Here is a 27,996-nt window from a genome sequence, read left to right as displayed (position 1 = left end):
TGAATTTGTAGCTGGGAAGCGAGCTAGTTTATTTAAAAATCAATAAATTGTGGGCTGGCCAATTTGTTGTGTTTATCTGCATGACTTCCATTGCAGCTACTAGATTTTTCACTATTACTTCTCAATTGGAAATGAAAAGTATTGTGGGCCAGGAGGAAGGGAGGGAGACATGTATGGAATTTGAGTTGATAGCAGCCATTTTTAGCAATGTTGAGTTTTTCATGGTTCTCTCCACCAGTTGTTCTCTGCTGATGAGTCCATATCATCCTCATTTCATAGAAATAGATGCACGAAATGATTGACGAATGCATCCTGGGACCCCGAGGCAGTCTCCTTTAGCCCTTTGGGTTTTCATCTTGCTCTGTTCTGACGCCTCCATCTTGTCTCCTACTCACTCAGCCTTTGTCCTTTACACTCCCGAGTCTTGAGCAAAGTACACTCATCTGCCCGTCCCCACCTTCACATCCTGATTGCACCCCTGCCCCACTCCACTCACTGGTGACCACAGAGGGGCCCAAACTCTGGAACATCAACACAGACGATCATATTTCAATCTAGACTTCTGAGCAAAGCCAGGTCAAAACAGAGCTGTATCACCTTACCTGAAGCTTCTCAGCTACATTTGGCCCAAAGCCTAGGGTTCAGAAACTCAGACACATGCAGTAAGCAATTTCCAGCTTCTCTATATTTCTAGAAGCAGACACCATGATACGTGATGCTGTGTCTGGAGGTTGGGATACCTCCATAAAACATCCACCATATAAAACACCCATGATATTGAAATATATATATATATATATATATATATATATATATTTTTTTTTTTTTTTTTGGGGGGGGGGTGTTGTAAATCAAGAAAACTATAAATAAGACTTCAATTTTTTTGTGCTTGTAAATATACTTTTTTAAACTTCTCCTCCCAGAGTATCAGGCACCAAGGCTTGTATTTGCCCCCTCACCCACCCATGTCCACGGCAGAACACCACCGAGGGAGAAAGTTCAGTTCCCTGAATCAGGATGACTATGCAGGACATCATGAGTCCTATTTCCCAGCTATCTGAGATCCCCATTAAGAATTTAATAGGAATAAAACAACAGCGATTTCTACCATCCACACGAGGCTTGTGTGGGCTTTTACAGTTAATGATTGCCCTTGAGTGCTGAAGAGAGTCATCTGTGGCCTGAAAAAGAAATTGTCCTATCTTCTAAATTCAGTAATCAAGAGCGAGATAAGTGATGAATGCAAAAGACACTATTGCAAGTTGAGTGTTTTGAGGGAAAAAGAAAATCCCGGGTAAAAGGCTGTATTATTTTAGAAGAGAGATACAGTTGACCCTAGAACAACACAGGTTTGAACTGCACAGGTGTACTTATACATGGATTTTTTTTTCTTCAATCAAATAGTGCAGTCCTATAAATGTATATCCTCTTTCCTGCGATTTTCTTAGTAACATTTTCTTTTCTCTAGCTTACTCTATGGTAAGAATACAGTATATAATACAGAAAACATACAAAATGTGTGTTCATTGGTAAGGCTTCTGGTCAGCAGCAGGCAATGTATTAGTAGTTAAGTTTTGGGGGAAAGTTACACGCCAATTTTTGACGACCCACATGGTCCGTGTTCCTCCCCTCACCCCACATTGATCAAGGGTCATCTGTAGTTGCAGGAAGCCAAACAGACTTAACTCAGGGTTCTGTGTAATCTCGAAGAGCAACTGGGAAAGCCAGGAAGACTGAAGTCAGAAGGAGTCAGTAAAGGAGAAGACCAGGAAAAACGGGCATCACTATCAGAACCCTAGCAAGACCTGAGTTAAAATGGACTTTATAATGAAAGGTCTAGAGGATGGAGGAACATAGTCTGCGATGTCATAGATCAGGAACCCCATCCTCTAGGCCTGGGGACAGCTGGTAGACTAAGAACTTGAGCAGTCAGCACCTACTGGACACCAGTAGACAGAACCAGAGGAAATGGTAGGTTCGCAGAGGCCGACGTATGACCCATTCTGGCTCTGTGCTGGTTTTTGGCTCTTCACAGTTTTTCTTTTCATTGTATTGACTACTTTGTTTTGCTTAGAATAGGAGCAAAAATAAGGGTGAGCAGTGCATCCCATCTCCTAGAAGAGGGAAATTTAAATGAAAGGAGGAAGGAGCTTTAGAACACAGGGAGCTGTGGTGGCATTTCCCTATTTAAGGTCAGGAATCGATCTGTTTAAACTGTCGTCCATATCAAGTTGGTTCAGCAGAAAAATGTTAGGGCCTAGAAAATGCAAACCCAGGGTATGAGTTCTCTGCATATTACTAAGGGAGGGTATGACCAAAATAGTTTGAGGTCTTCTGCTTAAGCTAACAAATTTGAAACTATAAAGCAAAAATTCTCTGCAGAAGAAATTTACTTTAATGAGGTATGAAAATAGACTAAAGTTTCAAATATTACCCCCAAAAAAGAGGAAGAGAAAAACCTGAATGTTCATGTTTTTATTTTCATTCTGTTGACTCATTTTTACTCAGCATGCTTTTAAAATTTAATCCTTTAATTCCAAGAAGACTTATGATACATTAAAAAGGGAAACTCAAATTGAAAAGTTTATATCCAGGAGCAACATAGCATAGCACATAAAAATAACTGTGGAAACCAGCAGGACAATAACACTGTGATCTAGTTTGCCATAAATTAGTGATAAAAGCAATAAACTTGGCTGAGATAGAACTTACTGTGCATGCATTCATTTTATTTTCACACCAAGTCTAGGAGATTAGAGTTAGGAGTGTCCCCACTTTGCAGATGAGCAAAGTCAGGCACAGAGAGCTTATATAACTTGTCCAAAGTCACGTGACCAGTAGGTGATAAAACCAAGACTGAAACCCAAGTTTCAGCTCCAGATTTCTAACTTATAACTGCCCCGCTTACCCCATCTCCATGGCACAGTCTCTTGAGACAGTGGATACTACAAAACTAAGACTTACAGAAACTTCGGGACACAACTCAGTATTTATCCCAAGGGGGCAAACTGCTTCAGGAGTGGTCTGCACATTTGCATAATCTTCTTTACCACTTCTTTCACTTTTGAGTCTGTTCTTTGAAAGTGGGAGATGCCTTCCTCTACCAAAACTGGAACCGATGCAATGATAACAATGCTTCTTAGAGGCTTTCAGAACTCACCGGGGCTTCTTGAGAGCTGAATAATTATTTATTATGTATTAGAGGATATAAAATGAACATAAGCCCGGGACTCTTCAGATTAGCAAACAGAGTCTCCGCTTTATTAAAATGGACTTGGGTATTGTAACAAAAATACACTATTCATTTCCTTTGGATGTTATGAATAATAAAAGTGTCTCCTTCCTCTCAGTCAGGTGGCTTCACACACATCTTCACTGAAGATATGCATGTAAGTCTATAAGTTTTCATTTTTAGCCCATGACTGCCTGCCTTTCATAGTGTCCTCCCCTTCATCATCATCTCCACTGTTGAATTTTTGTGAGCTTTTTGGAATCATGGATTCAGTATTAAATAATTCATTGTCTTGGAAAACCCATTGTGGATCTACCTTCTAACTTTAAGTTTTTAACATTATATTATTATATTATTTTATGTCATATCATATCACATCATATCATATCATAGCATATTCATTTATTTTTTCCAGAACAGAGATGCCACTGACAAGAATGAAAGTCTCACAGCTTTGGATGCCCTGATTTGTAATAAAAGTTTCCTTGTGACTGTCATCCACACCCTTGAGAAGCAGAAGAACTTTTCAGTGAAGGACAGGTATTAGTCAATTTATTTACATTTTGAAAGTCATTAAATACAGAAAATAAAAATGTGAGCTCCTTATTTTATTTTCGGACCACAACCTGAACTTGGTGTCCACATGCCTTGAAAACATGGATTTATCTAGAGGCTGTCTAATTGGGGTCATGAAGCCATGATAGCTCCATTTTAGGTCACATGACCCCAATACAATTCTGTTTTGAAGACACGCGCGCGCACAAACACACACACACACACACACACACACTCCTCCTCCCCCACAAAGAAAGCCCTGAAAAACCCCAACACCAAGAAAAAACACGAGTCCTGACTCAAAAAAGCAGAAGTGCTATTTTCGGTCTTTAAAACACCTAAAAATTTGGGAAAGATACTCACTTCTTGTTTACCATTCTGGCTTAAGTTTAAGAGCCATAAAGACATAAAATGTGCTTGGGTTAACACTGGTACATGGTTTTTATGGGTTGAGGACAAAGGTGGTTGACCTAAGACATTAAAAAGAACCCAGGTGCCCATAGGACAGCACCCCATTGCCCCTCAGCTTCCATGGAAATTCCCATCAGTGTCAACCTAGTCACGGCTGATAGTTAACCTCATTAACCAAGGCCCTTTGTTTATGTGGTTCTTTGTCATCTGTATATCTTGTTTTTTTCTTCTCTCTCCGTTTTATTGAGATGGAATTGGCATACAGCACTCTATAAGTTTAAGATGTATGACACAATGATCTTCCTTGCACCTGTTGCAAAATAATGACCATAACAAGTTCAGTCAGCAACCATCATCTCATACAGATACAGGAAAAAGGGAGAAAAAAATCAACTTTGGGGATTTATTCTTAGAACTTTCAAATGATACAGCAGTGTTAACTGTAGCCACCGTGTTGTATGTTATGTCCGTAGCATCTACTTATCTTGTAGCTGGAAGTTTCTGTGTTTTGTCCACCTTCCTCCAATTCCCCCTCCATTCTCCACTTCTGATAACCCCAACTCTGATCTCTTTTTCCATGAGCTTGGTTATTTTTCTTCTTTTTTTCAGATTCCACATGTAAGCGAGATCATACAGTATTTGTCTTTCTCTTGATATTTTCATTTAGCATAAGGTCCACAACCCATCCACAATCCATCCGTGTTGTCACAAATGACAAGATTTCATTCTCCTGTATGGCTGAACAGCATTCTGGGGTGCGTGTGTGGGGGGGGTGTGTATACACATACACCACACTTTCTTTATCCATTCATCTGCTCACGGACAGTGGGTTGTCTCGATGTCTTGAGTATTGTAACCGAGGCTCTGTTTTTAAACAGGTGTCTGTTTGCCTCCTTCTTGACCATTGCACTGCAAACCAAGCTGGTCTATCTGACCAGCATCCTGGAGGTGCTGACCAGGGACTTGATGGAACAGTCCAGCAACATGCAGCCGAAACTCATGCTAAGACGCACAGAGTCTGTGGTCGAGAAACTCCTCACAAACTGGATGTCCGTCTGCCTTTCCGGTTTTCTGCGGGTAAGTGTCACCTCCCGCGGCAGGGTCAGAGGTAAGACAATAGGTGGTTATTTTTAACAGATGCTGATGTCTTTGCCAGGATAAGTCCTGAGCACTCCGTGGTGTCAGCATTTAACCTCTTGTAGACACGGTCCTTCTGATGAGCACATGGAGGAGAAAATAAAATTGTTTTTGCTGGAACTGGCCTTTGGAAATGCAGTTCATTTAGATCTCTTTTTTTCACTTTTAAACAATTTTACTGTGGTAAAAAACAACATGAAACCTATCCTCTTACTTGATTTTTAAGGGGTGCCCCACAGAGTAGGCACGACGTGGTACGATCGATTTCTAGAACTTACTTATTTTGCATAACTGAGATTTTATGCCACTGACTTTTAGCCCACCCTCACATCAGTAATTGACAACCAGAAACCAGAAAATGTCCTGGGTGGAGGGGATATTTCCGATATTGAAGGGAACCCAGTGTGTGCAGGGCCTCTGAAACATCTTGGAAATACCCATTTACCTCCTCATACTGGACGCTGTTTACGCTCAGTTCTAACTAGTCATCCCACATTATTCCATCTGTTTAGCAAGTCCCCAAAGAGCCGCCTGCCCCTCGAGTTTGCTTTGTTGGAATTACTGTATGAATGTGGTCGTAGTCTGATTGAATCTTAAAATCATTTTGAACGCCAACTTGGCGCAGACTTCAGCGGGCAAGGACATGGCTCCTGGAGCCTGCTGTCCGGTCCGTATCTGGACCCCGTCCCCCGCTAGAGGAGGCTTCTGCACCTCTCTGAGGCTTGGGTTTATAGCCTGGAGCCCTATCTTAGGACTGCTCTGAAGCCCAGATGAGAGAATGGGTGCAGTGGTTTAGCACCAAGAAAGCACTCCGTAAATGTTGACCGTTACTGGTATAAAATATTAATAGGACAAGAGGAGTGTCCCGTTGAACCCGATCATCATACAGCCCCTCCGAGTCCCCTGGTACAGAAGCTTCTTATCCTTCTTTAATTTCACCAGCCATCCAGATTCCAGCAAAACTGCATAATTGTGTATTTGTAGCCAGTTCCAAAATCTAATTAAACTTTGAATAAGATACACTGCTATGCCACAGGTTTTAACAGTGCTACTTAAGTTTGGATCCAAAAGCAGCACTTTAAATAGACTGTGCTTAGTTTAATGTTTAATGCAATCTTACAAGTAGATGCACAACATTTTTTTTTTTTTTTACGAACGCCGTCCTCTCCCAAGGCACTACCCATTTATTAAGATTAATGAAATCTGCCTTCTTTTCTGTTTACTTGGTATAAATCATCATACGCTTTGGGGAGGTGTTGAGCAGTTATTTCTGGGGCAAATATTTTCATATTTTCGCTTCCCACCATCCTTGCTTCAGCCACAACCGCATCGAAAGAGAGCTGGCAAGACCCACACCCAGGGCTGGGTCTTGGTCTTCAAACTCAGACTCCTGCCCCACCACCAGCACCACTGAATCAGAAGCCCTTGGATGCGGGGGGTGGGGTGGGCAGAAACCGATGTTTGCCAAGCTCCTCAGGATAATTGCCCATGCCTTGCATTTGAGAATCCTGGGGTGGTACAAAGAGCACTGGACTGGGAGTCTTGGTTAGAAACAGCAGGTTCGGGCTCTAAACTCATCTCAGCCCCAGATGGCTGTGCGTCTCTGGGAATGGCACCTTTGCTCCGGACAAATGTTTTCTATCCACAGAGTGAAGGGCCTCGTCACTGGTTTTAAATTTCTTTCTAGCCCTTTCTTGTGATCTTGCGCTTGGAGCCTTGCTCTTGCTGCCCTTGAGCCTACAAGGGGTAAGATGGTCCAAAATTCCGGGCCCTGAGCCCAAACAGCTCCTTGGAGCCAAGGATTCAGGGTCCCGATCCTGCAGTCTGATTCAGGAGGATCCTGAGCATGAGGGCGGCACGCTTAGCAGGAGGAAGTGACTTCGAGCCGCCTGGTGCTTTCAATTTCGGTGGAAAAATTCCCTCTGGCACAGGGGGGTCTGACTTCCCACAACCGGTGCCTGAGGGGATGTGGGACTCCGACAGCCTTGGTCCCCCTGCCCTACCCCCACACACATCTGCCCGGATGCCCCTAGCTTGGTGATCCTCAGGTGCCCGCCTCCTCTGAGCTTCCAGGGCTCTGCGAGTGCCGTGGTAATGCCAGCTGCTATTTGTCGAATGTGCCAGACGTCATGCTAGGAGTTTTGCTTACTTTTTCCGCACTGAAGCCTCTCATTTAATCCTGTGAGGGAGGGATCGTTATGGCCACTTTGCATGGGGCTGGTGGGGGCGGTGGGATCTGGAGCACGCGGAATAGAGGTGACTTTCCCCAGATCCCACAGCTGGCGAGGGACGGCACCAGGGTTTGAGAGCGCTTAGCTACCACTTCCCCAGGGAGGTAGGTACCTTCTTAGAGGCTTAGGGAGGATTTAGGGCTGGAAGGAGATCACGGGCATGAAAGTCTTTGGCTCAGCCAGGGCCGGAGTCTGGTCTCACAAAGGAAAGGAAGGTGAAGGGGGTGGAGCTTCGTTCCCATCCAGGTGGGGCGGGGTGGGTGGGGCTCGGCCAGGTGCGCTTGGCTACAGCTGGCCACCTGAGCAGCTGTGTATTCCCTGCTCTAATAAGACACCTAAGGCCCCAGCAGGTAGGACTAACTGAGGACTAGTGTTTTTTTTTTTTGTTGTTTTTTTTTTTTTTTTTTTAAAGATTTTATCTATTTATTCGACAGACAGAAATCACAAGTAGGCAGAGAGACAGAGGGAAGCAGGCTCTGCTGAGCAAAGAGCCCGATATGGGGCTCGATCCCAGAACCCTGGGAGTCATGACCCGAGCCGAAGGCAGTGGCTTTAACCCACTGAGCCACCCAGGTGCCCCAGGACTAGTGTTTAATAGTGACAAAAAACCTCATGGTTTTCAAAGCCCTCTGGGAAGGTGTTCAAACCACAGAAGCTCGGGCCTCCGCTCTGACATTCTGGGTCTGGGGGTCTAATGTAGGGCCCAGGCATCTGAATTTTTTATGAGAGCCCCCTGGGAGTTCTGCTAATGATTACCCAGGGTTGGAACCATGAGTAGGGTAACAGTATAAGACCAAATATCACTTCTCTCAGGCTGGCGGCTTTCCAGAGAATTCTGGGGAACTCCTGACTGCAGAGACTCCCAGTCTGTAGCTACCCCTCCACACAGGCCCGCAGAGCTCACCTGTGGTCCCCAGCTGCACCCTCGGTGGCCCAACTGGCCCACGAGGCTCACAAGGACACCCACCCCTGTCTCTGATGTGTGCTGGAGGAAAAAGGAGAAGTAGAAGTTCTAGGTTTGCAGTCAGGACATTACCCCAGAGGGCAGAGGGAAAGAGAAGAGAGCAGTGTGGTTGTGAACCACTAAATAAAGGAAGTGTCCCGTAAGAACTGAAATGTCAGGTGCTAGTCCCAACCCTCTCCCCATCTGGGAAATTTTCGAACATTCCACCTCTGTCCTACACTAAGGAAGAGACTCAAGGATCTGTCAGCCGGGAAGAAAAGGATAAAAATCCCACGTCAGCGGTGGGATCTGGGGAAAATCACATCTATTCCGTGTGCCCCAACACACCCCTGCGCAAAATGGTCATAACAGTATTTCCCTCACAGGATTAAGTGAGACGATTCAGTGAGAAAAGGTCACAGGAAAAGTGATGGGAAGCCAGTGGGGAATGGGGTGGCAGAAGGGGGTCAAAGGAAGCCCTGGAACTGGGGAGGACACGTGTCCTTGTAGGGATGCGGGATGCCAGGAGTCTTGCAAGAGGTCGCCATTGACTTGTTCAAGGCAGAGCAGGGGAGAGAGCTGAGGGAGCCCTCCTCGGAAAGCCAGACGGTGAAGCGTGACTGGAAACAGTGCTTCGAGCCTCAGTCGTCTGGCTGGCTTCTTCATCACCAAGGGTTTGACTGCCAGGTTCTGGCCTGAGCTCTTCCTCTTCCATGTGCTTGGTTAATGCCCGCTGATGGCAGACACTGATTATTTGGTGAGCGTGCTACTGCCGATTGGAGGGCTGCTTGCTCTGGGAGGCGTCCGTGGAAGCAGAGCGCACAAGCCTCCCGCATGAGCTGCTCAGAATGTGAGCAAGCGAGGGCAGCTGTAAGGTTGGAGGCATCTCAGCCAGCATGAGAGGGCAAGCCCCGGTCGAGGAGTAAGTGCCCACGGCAGATGTTTGCAGACAGATGCGATCGGGATGCGCCAAACCCCAAGGGAAAGGCTTCGAGCCATGGACGTGGCTCTGGTCCAGGGAAGGGAGTTCAAGAGCATTAGTAGCCGCCTCCCAGCCAAGGTGCTCAGGGGTGTCTGTGCACCCACAGCTCTGCAAACCACAGCGAGCTGGCCGGGATGGCAGCAAGTTGTGATAACTAAAGGCCGCTTCCTTCCCTAGAACCTCTTCCCACCAAAAAGCCTCCTCCCTGGCCAATGTAAAAATGTTCTGACATTTATTCTGGTTACCAAGGCTAATTGTTGTGTATTTTTCTTTAAATGACATTTATTTTCGGTTTGCTCAGAAAGGCAATTAAATAGGGATGTAAGCAAAGGTTAACCCTTCACCTCTACTCTAGGCATTATCCGGCCGATGAGCATCAGTTTGACCTTCAGAAGCTTCAACATCAAAGAACCACCCGCTGAGGACTTGGTGTTGCCCTTGACTGGGACTCTGTGCGCGTGTGTGCATGTGCCCGTCTGGGTGTGTGTGCAGCGGGGCGAGGACGCGTTGCCTGCATTTTGCGCCCAATCCTGAGTGGAGCGATGTGTGTTTTCTTGGGAGTCTCATGTTGACTGTTAGAAAACACTGCCTCCTGTCTCCTGTCGCACTGCCATAAACTGAAACTTTAACTCTTTGGAAAGTACAGTGGATTCCGCAGACCGCTGACTGTCACTCTTGTGTCTCTTCCAAGGAGACGGTTGGAGAGCCATTCTATTTGCTGGTGACGACGTTGAACCAGAAAATAAACAAGGGTCCTGTGGATGTGATCACCTGCAAAGCCCTGTACACCCTGAACGAGGACTGGCTGCTGTGGCAGGTTCCAGAATTCAGTACCGTGGTATGTTGGCTGGGACGTCTTCCACCCCCACACCCCACCCTGGAACGGAGCCGGGCTGGGAGCTCGGCGTTCGGGGTAATGGGGGTTTTAACGGCGGTCACTTAAAACAAAATGACATGGTTCCTACTGCGGGAGGCCTCAGACGATGAGTTAATTAAAAACAATAGTTGATAAAATATTAACACGTGTTCACATAATAGATTTTAATTACTTGGGTGGGGGGGATCTGTAATGATGCCTGGGGTACTCATCAATTTCCAAAGATTTTAATATCAGGAAAGCTTATAGCTTTCAGCATCATCAAAGGAAATGCAAAGTACTCCCTATTCAGCGCTTATAATTGCAATCAGAATTTCTCAAACGGCTCTGCTCTGGAAGACAATGTGTGAAGATATATTTCAACCAAATTGAGGCCGTCTTATTTTAGAACGATAACACAAGACAAATTCCACTGTGTTCCCCGTGCAACATGACACCCTTACTTTATTTTCATGGATTAGTTACAAATGTTTGGTGTCACGCACTTAATGTTCTGTGATCTCATAGATATTTTTAGAGGAACGCTGTAAATCACTACAGGAAGACGACTGCCTGGCTGCCGGAGGGTTTCACCCATTCGAGAACTTCTTTTCACCCATCACCATCCCACCCCCAGCCTCTTCCCTTCCTAAAGGAAGAGAGAGCAGTTTCTTGCACATTCACAATTTGTAGAGACAGGGCCAAGTGTGACAAGTATCTCCAAAATTACTTGGGCATTTTCTGTTCGTAGGGACTGGGGAAAGAGATCGTTGTCATTCAGGTTGGTCTTTAGCTTTATGGAGACTCGGGGCTTTTTCACCATCTCATTAGTGGAGGAGGAGGGAAGAAAGACAGTGGGGTTTGGGTATTACTCAGTAAGGGAGCTGAGTCTCCTGTGGCTTTGCTCTAGACGGTGAGACCTGTGAAATCATCCTGGAAGAATTCACCCCTAATTGGGGAAGGCACCATGTCACTGTGGGCCGTGTTATGGTTATGCTCTCTGGTGGGACGATAGACCACAAATCAGCCGTGTCCAGTTCTAAGTCCCTGCCAGAGGTAGTTCACCCTCCACTGAAGATGGTACCACGCTGGACTGCCATCTGCAAGGCGGGAGCCTGAGTAGAGAGTTAACATTTCTCGATGTTCTGATTTTTGTTTATGTAACTGTCGGCGGCTGAGAGGCAGTGAGGAGCAGTGGTTGTAAACCAGCACGCAGCGGAGGGCACAGACTCCGGTGTGTTTGTGATCTGCCTGAGCCCATCCGCGTGGTGTGGGGCAAGTTTCCAAACCTCCTGGTGCCTCAGTCTCCTCACCCGTAAAATGGGAAGGATGATCATAGTGCCAGTTTCATGGGGCCATCGCAGGGGTTAAGAACAGTGAATGTGGGGTGTCTGGGTGGCTTTGTTGGTGAAGCACTGCTTCGGCTCAGGTCATGATCCCTGGGTCCTGGGATCAAGTCCCCCCTCTCTCCCTGCTCAGCCGGGAGTCTGCTTCTCCCTCTCCTTCTGCTGCTCCCCCTGCTTGTTCTCTCTCTGGCTCACTCTCTTTCAAATAAATACAGTCTTCAAAAAAAAAAAAAAAAAAGAACATTGACTGCCATGGCTTTCTGTGTAAAGCTTTACTAAATAGTTCCAGCTCAGGTCATGATCTCAGGGTCGTGGGATTGAGCCCTGTGTCGGGCTCCATGCTGGGCGTGGAACTTGCTTTGGGATTTTTTCTCTCTCTCTCTGCCTCTGCCCCTCTGCCTGCTCTCATACATGCGTATGCTCTCTCTCACTCTCTCTTTTTCTATCTCTAAAATACATAAATAAATCTTTAAAAAAGAAAAAAGAGATGCCGATCCAGACAGACCAATGTCTGGGCCTTTCCTCAGGACTGTGAAATCAGAGCTGCTGGGGAAGAAGCCCAGGCAGACACAGGCGCAGGCATGACCAAGGCACAGCCTTCTTGGACAGAGCCCCCGGCTGTCTTGGAGAACAAAAGACAAATTTTGCCTCAGGACCTGTTGACATCCTTCTCGACCTAGGACAGGGAATGCAGGTCCCACCCCCAAAGATGTGTATGCTTTTCCTCTGAAACATTTTGGAAGCCCCATAGGGTCCCAAAGAGAAATATTTGCAAGGGTATGTAGGTTGGGGGGACCCAGCAGTAATTTCCTTTCATGAAAACGTAAACCCCTGAACCCCGACAGGAAGGAGAGAGAAGGAGGGGGCCAGACTGGAAGCCCAGGAAGAACTCAAATGCCTGAAGCAACTTCTGAGGTTTGAGTCCTCTTTAATGCTTGACATGGCAACACTTTTTCCGCCTTTCATTTTGAAACATTGTTTATTTCACAGTCCATTAAGGCCATGTGTTTCGGATTTGTTAACTCCCAGCTCCTCACCAAAATGTTTCTTGATGTTGAAGGGATTCCCGTGGACTCTTGGATTCTTTTTTCCTTTATAGCCCCTGGGGAAAAGGCTAATGGGAAATTAGGATTTTAGAAATCCAGATAAATCTTCCTTTACAAATTCAGATTTGCCAGTAGACAGAGACTAGAAAAGGGGTGGGCCACTGGTTTCTAGGGTCCTCGCTTTAAAAATGATTTTTAATGCTTTATTGTACCTGTCCCAACCTGACTGTTTCATGGTAGAGGGTTACCTTAGAAACTCCAGAGGAGGCACTGATCTGGGTGATGCTGGCATGACAAAATGTTAGCAGAAGGTCAATATAAAAAATTTAAGGTTTTTCATTTCCTTTCAGGCAAGTTCCCTCAGTCTTAAGCATCATATTATAATTTTCTCCTTCCTCCTCTCTCCTCCCTCCTCCCCCTATTTCCTCCTCCCCCTCCCCCTTCCTTCTACCTCCCGTTTTCTCCTCCCTCCTCCCTCTTCCCCCTCCTCCCTCCTCCCTCTTTCTCTCTTACCTCCAAGCTAATCCCCCACCCCAGTCATGTATGCACAGTGGTTTGCGATCTTGATTTTCTTAAATTTGCCTGAGGTGGTTGATGTAATTGAAAACCAAGGTATGCTGAACAAACTCTGTTCTGTGTGTGTGTGTGTGTGTGTGTGTGTGTGTGTGTGTAAATTCTTTCAAGGAAAGAAAAGTCAGAGAAAAAAAATCGAGAGCCATCACATAAGCAACTTGAAATGCCAGAGCTTGGTGCCATGACAGGGAGACATCTGGAAGAGGCTCCAACCTCCTGTGTGGCTCAGTGCTCAGCAACACAGCCCCTCACCCAGCCACCTGAAAGTTAGGTTTCACACCTCTAAGATTAGGATGTGTTCTCCCTGAGGTGTGGGGTGTTTTCTAGAACATGGAGACATTCTGCCAATTTCTTACCCATGAAATCATTATACTCACAAATAGGCTCAGAGGAGTAATCCTTCGTTCGGTGGATTCTGGGAGGAGAATTCCTCTCTTTCCTCAAATCTGAGCAAAGCCCCGTAGAGTCACAGTCACACTTGCTCTAGCACGGCAAGAATCACCCTCCTCCCTCCGCGCCCTGCAGGCTGGCCCTCAGGGCAGAGTCTGTCCCTGCAGGCTCATCCCCCACTGTTGGAATGTTGGATGCCCCGGGGAGGGCATCCTCCCCATGCATCCTCCCCATGCATCGTGCGCGGGGACTCTGCCTTCCTCCACCAGCGGGGAATTCAGATAGGACGGCGGGAGAGGAGTAAGGCTTATTACCCTGTGGTTCTTCTCCCTTTGCAACATTCTAGGCAATGTTTGATTTCATGGCTGGCGACTCTGGAGCCCGTGTCCATGCGCACGTGTCCTGTGCTGCAAGGAGGATCTCGGAGCAGAGCCCCTGGAACTTTGGGAGCCAGGGAAGGCGCGAGCACTTCAGTTCTAGGAAAGCACACCACACGGAAGAAGGGACATGGGCTTCACTTTCAAGAGGAGATGGAAAAACCCAATACCAATAACTCGTAGCAAGTGTGCTGAATTAGCAAGAGAAGGTTGACTTGTAATCAAAGTTAAGCGAGAAATGGTTTTTTGAACTCTTAAATGTTTTTTTTTTTTAATTTTATTTATTTATTTGGCAGAGAGATCACAAGTAGTCAGAGAGGCAGGCAGAGAGAGAGGAGGAAGCAGGCTCTCCGCAGAGCAGAGCCCGATGTGGGACTCGATCCCAGAACTCCGAGATCATGACCTGAGTCGAAGGCAGAGGCTCAACCCACTCAGCCACCCAGGCACTCTTAAACCCAGGAAATGAGCCTGCCAATCTGCTGTATCTGAGAGATAGCATCTTGGCACCCTGGGGAACAGTGTTCTGACAAACACAGTATTGCCCTCCTTCTCATATCTGTGTGAAAGTCTTTAAGATTATTAGAAATTCTTAGAAAAAGTGCAGATACATGCCTGTAGAAATCTTCCCGCCTCCACTGCGGTCCGTGACGGTTGATGCCAGCCTACGCCCCCGGGTCTTTTTCACCCGGTCGTTACATTTCGGGGACAGTCATGTTTAATAAACTGTTTCCTCTGTAACAGAGCCCTCGCTGTCTCTCGTGAGAGTTCCACGTCTCCATGCTTGCTCTAACACAGCGGCTCTCCCCACTACTCCCCAGCTCCTTCTGTTCCATTTACTTTGTCCCTTTCAGAAGATCCATTATCCCCATAATTAAACAACCCACTGTCCCGATTAAGTCATTCTCTGTTACTTCAATTACATCCCATTGTTCATTAAATCCTGATGTTTGTACTTCAGCAGTCTTGTTTTTAATACTCCTAGCATTTGTGGAGAAACAGTGAAGTTAATTAACAATTCTTGGGCGTTTTTTTTTTTTCCTTTTTCTCTCTACCATAGTACAAATCATTTCCATTATGACTTGCAATAATACTGAAACCATTACTAACTTCGTAGTTACTGTTCTGAGCTTCCTGATCAAAGAAGTGAAACCATTTTTTTATAATCATTTTAGGTAAGTCATTCCCTAGTCGATGGCAAGCAGTGGAAAATGAAAAATTAACATTAAATGAGTGCTTGAAATGACTTTCCTCTTCATACTTTTTCTTCTCATACCCATAATCTTGGGATTAGGAAATAATTTAGTTACCTAAACACGAAAGTATTTAATTTTCTTCTTTATAGCTCAAATGTTACTTTATTACTTCATTGTTAAGGATCCTTATTTATACTTCTACTCCTCAGAGAATGGTAACTTTTATAGCACATCATGGTGGAGATAAAAGGCATTTTTTTCCATATGTTTTTTCTGACACTGTCAAAGTCAGCATTTGATTTGAAGGCTCCATTGTCTAGAGCAGGGATCAGCAAACAAGAGCCTGTGGGCCAAATGTGGCCCTGCTGTCTGTTGTTATAAATAAAGTTTTATTGAAACACAGCCATGCACATTCATTTACTGTTGTCTATGGCTATTTCCCTGCCACAGCTGAAAAGTCAACTAGTGGTAACAGAGACTGTACAGGCTGCAGAGTCTTAAATATTTACTATCTGGCCTTTTACAGGAAGTTTGCCAGCTCTTATTCTAGAGCCTGACATAAAAGAGAAAAAGGACTAGAATCTGCCCTCCCACTAAACCCTAAAACCCTGAAAGCCTTGGTCTCTTTCCTCTTTTTCTGGGGACACATCAGTGGAAATGCCTTACCACTCTCCATCAATGTGAAACTCATGGGAGTGCTTTGCCAAAAACCAAACCGTGACATATTCATATTAAGCCTAAAGTACTGAAACCAGTCATTCTGGGCTTAAGTAAGACAGATTCTTGCTTGATTCTATCATGAACAAATGCTAGCAAATATAGAAATTCTGTGATAGAAACTCACATTTGAGGAAATTCTCTTCATTCACTTAATTTTTTTTTTCAAGGTGGCAAAGGCCTTCCTTCCTCATTGTTAGGCTGGAGGGGAAAACTCCTTGATCCAGAAAGCTTTGGGCTGTGTTGGGGGGAAAGGGAAAGGCAGGGAGCAGGGATGCAGGGCAGCCAGAGCAGCATTAGAGGGGGTATGTGGTAGCCGTCCCAGGGCTGCCTACTCCGGCTTAAGGAAGACCTCAGCTCAGAAGCTTCTGGGACTTGCACTTGTAACTCTGGGCTCAGGCTACTTCTACTGAACCTCTGGAAGCGTGTTCTCTCTCACCCCAAACCCCTCTAAATCCAGTTGGTATAAGAACCAGATCTCTCTCTCTCTTTCTCTTTTTTTTTTTTTTTAAAGATTTTATTTATTTATTTGACAGAGAGCAAGAGAGCACAAGTTGGGTCATGGCGGGGGGCAGCAGGCGCAGAGTGGCAGAGAGAGGGGGGAAGCAGGCTCCCTGCTCAGCGGGGCTTGATCCCAGGACCCTGGGATCATGACCCCTGAGCCAAGGGAGACACTTCACCGACTAAGCCACCGAGGTGCCCCCAGACTTTTCTCTTGACCTTCATTTGACTCTCAAATAAAATTAAAAAAAATATATTTTATAGGTTTTATTTAATGAAAGCAATTATTGACCTAAGACCTTTTGTAATAAAGTGGCTGGCTTGTAATAACTTTTTTTAGAAATTATTTTCTAGGTATTATAAGGCATTACAGAAAGGATGCAGCAACAGCCCTGCCCTTTCGAGCCAAGCCTGTGGCTGAGGAATTAATAAGGTAGCTGGGTCAGCCTCTCCCCACCGAAGTGTGCAAGAAGTTGAGGGAAATGCCTCTTCCCCTGCCTTTGATTCATCCCGCCAGCTCCCCACCCCAGCCTTACTTTTTTCTATTTTTTCTATTTCTATTTCTGTTTTTTATTTCTCCTTGCTACCTTAACCCACCAAGTTGTGTGAAGAAATGGTGGGCAGACCCTCTAGTGAACCCCGAATGTGCTTGTCCGTCTAGCTGCTGCATAGCTTAGTGCTGAGAGGCGGGGGTTTAGAGTCTGACTGTCTTGGGTGTGAAGCCGAGCTCAACCACTTTACTGACGGGCTGTTAGTGACTTTGGGCAAGTCACCAAACCTCTCTAAACCTGTTTCTTCCACTATAAACAGGTGATCAGAAAACCTAACCCTGTAGGCTTATTATGAGGTCAGAAACTAATCTATGTGAGATGGCCGGCCATCACACCTCAGAGGAGTTCTCATCATTTATTTATGACACTTTTTCTTGTCTGGGCAGTTTTTGTTGTCCCCTGTAAGGTCTACTAAGCACAATGTCCTCTCACCCTTCTTCCTGGTCACTGATTTATTGGTGATGGGTGATACAGGGAGTAGATCAGCTGAATCCACTGTCATTAAAACCTCATGTTACAAAAAAAAAAAAAAAAAAAAAAAAAAACCTCATGTTACTGTTAAAGACGTTACCCGTAATCGGTGTTTATAGTCTGTGGCACGCACACATCCCACTGGACAGGTGTGAACAGGAGACCACAGTGATGAATCTGACCAATGACCTACCTACACGGGCTGGTGTGTGACCCACTTACGGAAGAACCAGGTCCTTCCCATCAGGTCCTTTTTCTGGGTTCTGGGCCATGCGTCTTCCAAATATCCTTCTCTTGTCCTCAGGCCACCTCACGGTCTTAAGTGCTCGCTCACCCCCCACACAGCCTTCTTCCACATTCCAGACAGCAGGACATAAGTAGGGCTGTAGAAAAGGGGACAGATGGTCACCAGCTGTCTTGTAAGGAAGCTTCCCAGAGGCCACCACAGGACACGTCCTCTTAATCCCATTGGCCAGCGTGCAGTCGCATGGCCACGCCGAGCTGCAGTAGAGGCTGGGAAAGGTCCTCTTTCCTCTGGCTGAGTGTGAGCTCCAGAAAAATATCTGTGGGTGGTACTTGCACCAGCCCACGGGGTTCTCCAGACTGAGTGCTTTCCATGGGGTTCCAGGCCAAGCCAAGCCAGGGAGGTCAAGCCCCCTCTTCGAGGCTGTCTGCATCCAGCCTGCCTTCTCTAAGAGCATTTATCGAGAACCCCAGGCCCACCCGGACTGCCACTGGACGTTTATCACCTTGACTGGCCTTTGGGGTTTGCAGTTAAGAGGGTGGACATAGCCTAGTGATGACCCTCAGCAGCTCTGTGACCTTGGACACATTTCTGAGCATCTTTCTGTCCGTTTCTTCACCTGTCAAGTGAAGCTAATGATAGTGTCCACTTCACTGAGCAATTCTTCAATGCACAGAGCAGGAGTAAATGAATTAGCACAGCGTGTGGGACAAGTCCTAGTAATGGTTAAGTGCTCGGCATGCTGTATGTGAGCGCTGTGATTATTAGAAACCTAAAACAGTGGTTTTTTTCAGCTTTTGTTTCCATAAATAATAATGGAAACCCTCAGATGGCAGATGGTGATTTTGAAAGGGCAAACAGTTCTTCAAGTCCTCCACCCTCCGCTCTACTCAAAGGAAGTGGGATTTTTTTTTTTTTAATCTAGACTTCCTGACCTAGTAGCCCGAATAGAGGATTGAAGCTTGCTACTCACCAGTCTAGCTAGAACTGAAGCCAGGTGTGTCATGGTCCAGAGGCTTCCCTGTGTACTGCTGCCTGTGCAGTTCCTTTCCAGACCCAATTCAAATGTCTCTTCTTCCATGCAGTCTTCCCTGATTTCTCTCCCTTTGAAAAACCTCCTCTAAGCTAGAGGTAATTCTCTCTGAACCCCTTAAGCACTCTACCTATACCTACTATTTTCTACCTGGTATTAGAATTCTTTGTATACATTCCACAGTTTTGCTGCCAGTCTTTAAATACTTCCCAGTCAGGATCACTGCTAGGTTTCTATTTTGTATATTCTGCAATGCCCTGTTCCCAGTAGGTGAGCCAAGTAGCTGGGTGTTAGTGAGTGAATTTAGCTACCTGAGCATCAACAGTGAGCTCTGTCAGGTTGGATACATTCAGCTGTAAGTAAGAGAAAAACCAGAATAAGGGAATTGCATTCCAGTGCAGAAAGTTAGGAGGTGAGCAGCCCAAGGCTGGTCCATCTGCTCATCGGGATCATCATCTTTTTTTTTTCTTTTTCTTTCTTGCTTTTTCTCTTTTTCTTTTTTTAAAAAATATCTTTTTTTTTTTTTTCAGTGTTCCAAGAGTCATTGTTTATGCACCACATCCAGTGTTCCATGAATATGTGCCCTCCTTAGTACTCACCACCAGGCTAACCCAACCCCCCACTCCCCTCCTCTTCAAAACCCTCAGTTTGTTTCTCAGAGTCCACAGTCTCTCGTGTTTCATCCCCCCCCTCTAATTTCTCCCAGTTCACTTTTCCTTTCCTTCTCCCAATGTCCTCCATATTATTCCTTATGCTCCACAAGTAAGTGAAACCATACGATAATTGGCTTTCTCTGCTTGAATTATTTCATCTCCTCCAGTCCTGTCCATGTTGGTACAAAAGTTGGGTATTCATCCTTTCTGATGGAGGCATAATACTCCATTGTATATATGGACCACATCTTCTTTATCCACTCATCAGCTGAAGAGCATCTTGGTTCTTTCCACAGTTTGGCAACTATGAACATTGCTACTATGAACATTGGGGTACAGATGGCCCTTCTTTTCACTACATCTGTATCTTTGGGGTAAATACCCAGTAATGTAATTGCAGGGTCATAGAATAACTTGATTTTTAATTTTTTGAGGAATCTCCACCCTATTTTCCAAAGTGGCTGCACCAACTTGCATTCCCACCAACAGTGTAAGAGGGTTCCCCTTTCTCCACATCCTCTACAACACTTGTTGCTTACTGTCTTGTTGATTTTGGCCATTCTAACTGGTGTAAGGTGGTATCTCAATGTGCTTTTGATTTGCATCTCCTTGATGGCTAGTGATGATGAACACTTTTTCATGCGTCTGTTAGCCATTTGTGTGTTTTTTTTGGAGAAGTGTCTGTTCATGTCTTCTGCCCATTTTTTGACATGATTGTCTGTTTTTTGGGTATTGAGTTTGAGGAGTTCTTTATAGATCTTGGATATCAGCCCTTTGTAGTGTCATTTTGAATATCTTCTCCCATTCTGTGGGTTGCCTCTTTGTTTTGTTGACTGTTTCCTTTGCTGTACAGAAGCTTTTTATCGTGATAAAGTCCCAAAAGTTCATTTTTGCTTTTGTTTCCTTTGCCTTTGGAGATGTGTTTTGAAACAAGTCGCTGTGGCCAGTGTCAAAAGAGGTTAATACCTATGTTCGCCTCTAAGATTTTGATAGATTCCTGCCTCACGTTGAGATCTTTCATCAATTTCGAGTTTAGCTTTGTGTCTGATGTGAGAGAATGGTCAAGTTTCATTCTTCTATACATAGTTGTCCAGTTTTCCCAGCACCGTTTATTGAAGAGACTCTCTTTTTTCCATTGGATATTTTTTCCTGCTTTGTCGCAGATTATTTGTCCATAGAATTGAGGGTCCATATCTGGACTCTCTACTCTGTTCTACTGGTCTGTATGTCTGTTTTTGTACCAGTACCATGCTGTCTTGATGGTCACTGCTTTGTAGTAAAGCTTGAAATCAGGCAATGTGATGCCCCAGCTTTTTTTTTTTTTTTTTTCCTTTTTGAACATTTCCTTAGCGATTCGGGGTCATTTCTGGTTCCATACAAATTTTAGGATTGTTTGTTCCAGCACTTTGAAGAATGCCAGTGGAATTTCAATTGGGCAGTATAGACATTTTAACAATATTTATTCTTCCAATCCATGAGCATGGAATGTTTTTCCATCTTTTTGTGTCTTCTTCAATTTCTTTCATGAGTGTTCTGTAGTTCTTTGAGTACAGATCCTTTACCTCTTTGGTTAGGTTTATTCTGAATTCTATATGAGTTCTAGTAGTTTGGGGGTGAAGTCTTTTGGGTTTTCCACGTAAAGTATCATGTCATCTGCAAAGAGAGAAAGTTTGACATCTTCTTTGCCAATTTGAATACCTTTTATTTCTTTTGTTGTCTGATTGCTGTTGCTAGGACTTCTAGTATTATGTTGAACAATAGTGGTGAGAGTGGACATACTTGCTGTGTTCCTGATCTCAAAAGGAAGGCTTTCAGTTTTTCCCCATTGAGAATGATATTCACTGTGGGTTTTTCATAGATAGATTTTATGAGTTTGAGGAATGTTCCCTCGACCCCATACTTTGAAGAGGTTTTGTTTGTTTGTTTGTTTACTTTGAAGAGTTTTAATCAGGAACGAATGCTATATCTTGTCAAATGCTTTTTCTTCATCAATTGAGAGGACCATGTGGTTCTTCTCTCTTCTCTTATTGATTTGTTCTGTCACATTGATTGATTTATGAATGTTGAACAACCCTTGTATCCCAGGGATAAATCATCTGGGTCACCATCTCTGTGCTCCTCTTTGGCCTCCCACCTAATTACAAAATAGCTGCCACAGCTCCAAATACTACAGTTTCCTTCTGTTAGAGTAGAAACTCTTTTCCTTTCTATCTCATTGGCCAAAACTGGGTTAAACGACCATATACCACTAACCGTATCTGTTGTCCCAGCTTTGTTGATACATTTATGCCAAAGAAATAGGGAAAGCCAGAGCTATTCAGGGACAGATTTCTGGAGAAAAGACCAGCATAGATTTTCAAGCACTTTAGTCTTTTGTGGGTACTGAAGACCAATTGCCATCCTATAGATCTGGACCATGCTTAGTTTACAAAACATTTTCATATTTTGAAAGGCAGGATCACCAAAGTTTTAAGAACCTGAAGCTTAAGTGCCTGCTTCTACCATTTTCTTGCTAGGTGATCTTGTGCAATTTCCTTAACTTCTCTGTGCCTCAGTTTGTCATCTGTAAAATGAGAATAATAGAATCTATGAGATAAACTTTCTGAGATTCTTAAATACAAATACACAGACATACTTTATAACAGTATTTGGCACACAGGAAGCACTCCTTAATTTGCTATTATTATGTCATTATTTGGTGGTCTTGTCACTCCTTTTAAATAGAAACAGTGAGAGTGTTGGCGTGCCTGGCTGGCTCAGTCGATACAGCATGTGACTCTATCTCGGGGTTGTGAGTTCAAGCCCCACAGTGGGTACAGAAGGAAAGAAGGAAGGAAAGGAAAAGAAAAGAAAAGAAAAAAGAAAAGAGAAAGAAAGGAAGGAAGGAAGAGAGTGTTAAGGCTCAGAGAAATTAGATGACTTACCCACACTCCCACAGTTAAGTAGCATAAGGGGATAATCCAGATGGTCTGATGCCTGTGCTCAGAGCTCTCAGCCCGCCTGGCCTCCCTTCTTGAATTTTCTATCAACACTGACTGAGGGGGATGCCCTTTCACCTAGTGGCTAAATACTGTTTCAAAGGTGATGCTGTAGTTTGTCAAACACACTGTGAATTATCCACAAACAAGGACTATATCTTAAAGTCCCTCCTATATCCTGCCCCTAACACCGAGTAGGGCACAGGGAAGATTCTGTCTAAATGGGTTTGTAAGGGGAGAGATGGTGCTTCCATGGGGGAATCTTTCCCTGTGGGAATCAGAGCCCAGTGTGCACTCCCTGAGCCCCGGGGGTGGGGGTGGGGTGAAAAGGTGGGGCCCACTTGGGAGCCCCTGACGCCAGGTAAGCCTTTAGGAAATTGCTGTTGGAACTAAGGTTTGCAGTATAAAAAAATCAATTTGTGTCTGAATTGACTCTCTGAATTCCCTGTGGCCTCTCTCAAATCCCATTTTACCTTTCTCCCACCCATCTAGCTATGGAGGTAGTGGCGGATTTACATTATTTTACATCCAGTTAAGATTTTTTTTCTCCTTTTGGTTATGTTTTTAAGTAGAACATTTATTGCCTCTAAAGGGGTGTTTTTGTTAAAGACAATCGTGCCCTTTAGGTAGTCACAGTGTTATTTCACAAATACCTATAAAACTATGAAACAAGCTGGGATCGCTGGAGCTCTGATTAAGAGGGGCTTCCCAGTTGTCTTTATCTTTGGAAGCCCCGTGAAACAGTGTAGCCACCCTCATTCCCTGGTGCGACAGCAGCATGCAGAGTTGTGGGGAGACAGGGACAGGTCTACTTGGACTGTGAGGGCAGGACCCGTGTTTCCACCTCTAGAAGCCCCGTTTGTGGTGGGCGTTTCGCTCAGGACTTTGCTTCCAGCTTGTCCCAGAGGCCCAGGGTTCCCGGGCTGTGGGTGGAAGCAGGGGTGAGAGGGGACTGGGTGTGGGGAACCCCGTCGCTGAGTGGTTCACCGTGCCCACTCCTCGCTCTGCCACTTACGACCTGTGTCCCCGGCAGGCGTTATTTGACCCCTCTATACCTCCAGTTCCTCACTCAAAAGTGGGGATAATATTACTTTAAAAAGTCAGTGGGGGGGCGCCTGGGTGGCTCAGTGGGTTAAGCCGCTGCCTTCGGCTCAGGTCATGATCTCAGGGTCCTGGGATCGAGTCCCACATCGGGCTCTCTGCTCGGCAGGGAGCCTGCTTCCCTCTCTCTCTCTCTCTCTCTCTCTGCCTTCCTCTCCATCTACTTGTGATTTCTCTCTGTCAAATAAATAAATAAAATCTTAAAAAAAAAAAAAAAAAAAAAAAAGTCAGTGGGGGTCAGGGGTGGGCAGGTGGCTCAGTCAGTTAAGCTGGTTCTTGATCCCAGTTCAGGTCTTGATCTCAGGGTCATGAGTTCAAGCCCCACACTGGGCTTGGAGCCTACTTTAAAAAAAAAAAAAAAATGGGGATAATAAGAACACAGCCCCCTAACTAGGATGTTGGGAAGATTAAAAGAAGTGTGTCTAGAATTGAAGTTGGCAGGGTGTCAATCAATGTGCTGAACCAGGAAGGCAAGGGAGAGGACTCTGGCATAGGAGTGGCGATTCCTTCTAGATGGTCCGCCCAGCCCTTGGCCTCCTGCCAACACACCCTGCCTTCCGTCCTGTCCCATAGGTCTGCGGAGTTCAGACCCCACAGCCTCAGAGTGTTTATCGTGTAGTTGGGACTGGACCGAAGTTGACTGTGTGTTATTGTCAGCAGGAGTGTAGAAGCAAGGTGCGAAGGCCTTGACAAGAACCCTCCCAGGGTTTGCCATCCCCTCTCCCATGACCCTGGTCCTTCTGTCATCGCATTTCCCAAGGGCTCGCCAGCCAGACCCCGTGCTCTGTGCCCCGAGGTTAATTCACTTGCCAGTCCCAGGCCCAGGGCAGTTGCCATTGTGACTCCCACTGGGTAGCAGGGAAAACTGAGCGGAAAACTGACGGAAAACTCCGTCCCCAGAGCGGGTGGTTCCCCTGTTCACAGGCAACACGACCCTTGCCCTGCTGGACACAGAGCGTGGAGTCTGAGCCCTGGCTGCTCGGCTTCAGCGGGCTCTCTGCGTCTCCTTGTGGCGGCACACGACACTAGCTATAGTAAATGTTCTGAGAAGTGACACGAAACTGTCGCTCACTGCTGTCATCGTCATCCTCAGCATCAGTGTCCAGCCTGTCCCAGCAGCCTGTCCCTGTGCCAAGCGAGCGACAGGCATCATCTCATTTAATCTCTGTCACAACACTAGAAGGCCCGCGGTGTTACTATACCCATTTGAAAGTTGAGTGAACCCTAAGGATCCCTGATTTCCCCTTAATTGTGTTTTCATTTTTTTTTTTTAACATTTCCAGTAATCATTTTACATTCCGTCATGGCAACCAGGTTCAAAAATGTTAAATGACTGGGTATTTCACACCAGATTCTCGATTCTGCCATCTCCAAGGTGCCTTCAGATCCAAACTGTGTGCTATGCTAATTACAGGAACACTCCCAGCCTTTCTCTGAGTGGGATCCCTCCCAGCCCCCTGAGGAGCTGCAGTAGGGAAACTTGGTTGCGTTACATGAGTGCGTTCTCAAAGTAAACCTGAAAGGCTCCCTAGTTCTGTGTTTTCACATGTTCACCAAGGCCTTCCATCCCCCATGTGTCCCATTCTGAGGGTTTGATATACCGGGAGAGCGTTAACTGAGGAAATGTTAAGTAACGGGCGTTGAGAGGTAAAATAAAGCACGTGAGACTAGTAGTACTGGGGGGGGGGGGGGCCTCAGGGGGGTTTAATGACGACTCGGGAAGCTGACTGAGGGTGTCCAAGTGAAGGGGGCGATAAATGTTCTTGTCATTAATGAGCACGTTGAAAAGTGACCTCTTCCAGCAGGATCAGTATGGGGACCTCCTGACCTTTCCTGTCACCTGGAACTTCACTTCTGGGACTCCGTGGTCCTGTTAATAAAAACAGTAATCACCAGCCTGCCCTCATCTACTGTGGAACATTTTCCTTTTTTTTTTTTTTTTCCTTTTAGAGGGGGAGGATGAAATTAGAAGTCACGACTTCTAGAATATTTATGGGTATATATGTTTTACTCTCGGATATATTTATTCAATACTCGCTCTGTAATGAGAGTTTTCACTTTTCTGTTTTCCTTTCCATTATCCCTGAAAAGAATGGGTTACGGGGAAAAGATTAATGTAGTATAATGCGACACAGTGTTTGCTAAGGTGCCGTCAGAGGTATTAGTAGGACTCGCCAAGGTTTGTGTCTTTTATGAATGCCTTTCAGATGGCAATTATCTAATAGACTGGGAAACCTGTTTGTGTTCTTGCAGGCATTAAACGTTGTCTTTGAAAAGATCCCGGAAAATGAGAGTGCAGATGTCTGTCGGAACATTTCAGTCAATGTTCTTGATTGTGACACCATAGGCCAAGCCAAAGAAAAGATCTTCCAGGCTTTCCTAAGCAAAAATGGCTCTCCTTATGGACTTCAGCTGAACGAAATTGGCCTCGGTAAGGCAATGAGGGAGTTATTTTGCCCCCACCCCCGGGTGCACGTCTCCCCCACTCTCTCCCCCTTCCTCCCTGCCCACGGCTGGCAAGCCTCCGACGATGGAAGCTTACTCCCCCAGACCGCTCCCAGCGGGCACCTCTGGGGGCCCGGAGCCTACACGGCTCCCCCACGAGCAGCATGAGTCCTCCTAGGAAGCATTATCCTTCAAAGACGCTGGTTTTTAAAAAAATATTATGTTTGTAAATCAGATTCATGAGATTGCTCGCCCCAAGACAGAATGGATTCACCTTGCATCGGGAAGTACAGAAAGGCGGGCACCCCGCGCCCTCTCTCTGTGTTGCGTTTCGCACTGGTGTTTGATCTGTTGGTTGTGACACCGAGCGGGTCATTAGCGGGTGGCTCAGACCCTGGGGTCGACTCCCGCGCCCTGGAAAGGTCCTCCTCCTCGCGCTCATCGCATCCTGCATCAAGCGTGGTCTGCGTCCTGCCCCCAGCCCGGAGCAGTGTCTGCTGCGAATTCTTTCTCGGGCTCTAGCTGTACACTTCGGAGGCGAGCGTCCGCATGAGCGAGCTAACCGGGCTCCGCTGCACTCAAATGTTCGTCAACGTTTTCAAGTTGAGCTCCCCGCGGCCCTCCCCAGAGACCGCCGTGTGGATTTTATAGCAGATAATGGGACAGGAAAGAAGAGTAAAATCACAGCGGTGACAGACAGCGTAACCAGGTTCATCTCCCCTCGAGGTACGGTTGTAGCCTCGGTGAAGCAGGCAACTGAAGTCGTCCCACCCGGCCCTCCAAGGCCAAACCTCCCACCAAATGGCCATTTAGAGCAGCCAGGGGGCAGGGCCTGGCAGGTGCAAGGAGCCGTGCAGGTGTGTGGCAGCTGTGTGACGTGGCTTCAGAGAGAGGGGCCTCTCTTCTGCCTCTCTTCTGTGTCCTGTGGGTGGCCTGTCAGATGCTTGAAGGCCACTGTAGCTCACCTGGTTAGCGGCCGGGTCAAAGAGGCAGACCCAGATGGGAGACTGTGGTCAACCTTATTAGAAGCATCAACCTCTTGCAGCAGCCTCCCTCTGGCCAGTGTGTGGTTCTGGCCGCCAGGAGCTGGGTGCGGGGAGCTGACAGCCACAGGGAGGACAGCCTGGCGGCCTCAGTCCTGTCATCGAGGAGTCCGCAGCAGCACCCTCTCGCCGTGCCCTGAGCCCACCAGTTCCTCCTGATAGGGCAAGGCAGGGAGCAGAGCAAGTCAACTAGAAGCTTCACATTTTAGCCTGATGAGAAGTGGAGGCACAGCCTCCCAGCCTGCCAGGCTTCTGCTCTCATGATGATCTTGTGGGCTACCTCGGGTTGGCCTGGGGAAACTAAGGCGAACCTTCAGAACCAGCCTTACAGTTGTACTAGAATCTGATCCCAGAGCAGCTGTGGTGGGACGGCCTCTAGCAGAAGCTCACAAACTCAGAGGCCCAGAGAGGCAACTGCTGTATTGGTCCACTTAGGACACCAGGAAATGGGACCCACCTTCATTGGTGGAGGACACCGCGTCGAAGGGGGCAGGTCCCACTTACCCTCAGCCAATAGTTGCATGTGGGTCTTTGGGGGTCAGTGTTAGAAGATGACCCCATTTTTTTTTTTAAAGAGAACTCGGTCTGAATTTTTATGAGCCATCTCCTGATCATTGACTGTTGGTGTTGAATTGACATTAGTAATAAGTGAAACACTGTGAAGGTTCACAAAAGAAAATACACATCAGTGGGCCACATTCTGGCCCTAGGGCACAAGTTGGCAACCTCCATGAAAGAGCTTGAGGCCTGTGGCTTGGGGTGTTAGCCCACCAGTGCCCCCCCACGCAGAGATGGACAGGAGACTGGCCCCAACGCACCTGCTTGGGAACATACAAATTTGGTGTTAGAATTTTCTGCAGAGCTTCATCTCTCTAAGGATACATTATTTTGTTTTCATTGGCTTTATTTACTTCCAGGCTTAGCCTCAGAGTATAAGCTTCAGGGAAACATTGTCTTAAAAGTCAAAGCCCTAAACACAAAACAAAA

General features: G+C 46.1%; 1 protein-coding gene across 1 annotated transcript in view; it reads left to right on the top strand.

The window, feature by feature from the left end:
* Positions 1–27,996, top strand: part of PLXNC1 (plexin C1) — a 143,045-nt gene that overhangs the window by 92,857 nt on the left and 22,192 nt on the right. Inside the window, exons 18-22 of the mRNA XM_032346762.1 lie at positions 3,351–3,389; positions 3,648–3,772; positions 5,077–5,275; positions 10,183–10,329; positions 25,775–25,952. Of these exons, the coding sequence (XP_032202653.1) occupies positions 3,351–3,389; positions 3,648–3,772; positions 5,077–5,275; positions 10,183–10,329; positions 25,775–25,952 (688 nt within the window). The remainder of the gene's footprint in view (positions 1–3,350; positions 3,390–3,647; positions 3,773–5,076; positions 5,276–10,182; positions 10,330–25,774; positions 25,953–27,996) is intronic.

This window comes from Mustela erminea, chromosome 6, assembly GCF_009829155.1.
Source record: "Mustela erminea isolate mMusErm1 chromosome 6, mMusErm1.Pri, whole genome shotgun sequence".
In the NCBI taxonomy this organism is placed as follows: Eukaryota; Metazoa; Chordata; class Mammalia; order Carnivora; family Mustelidae; genus Mustela; species Mustela erminea.
Note: the sequence above shows the minus strand (reverse complement) of the source record. Positions and strands in the feature narration are given on the sequence as shown.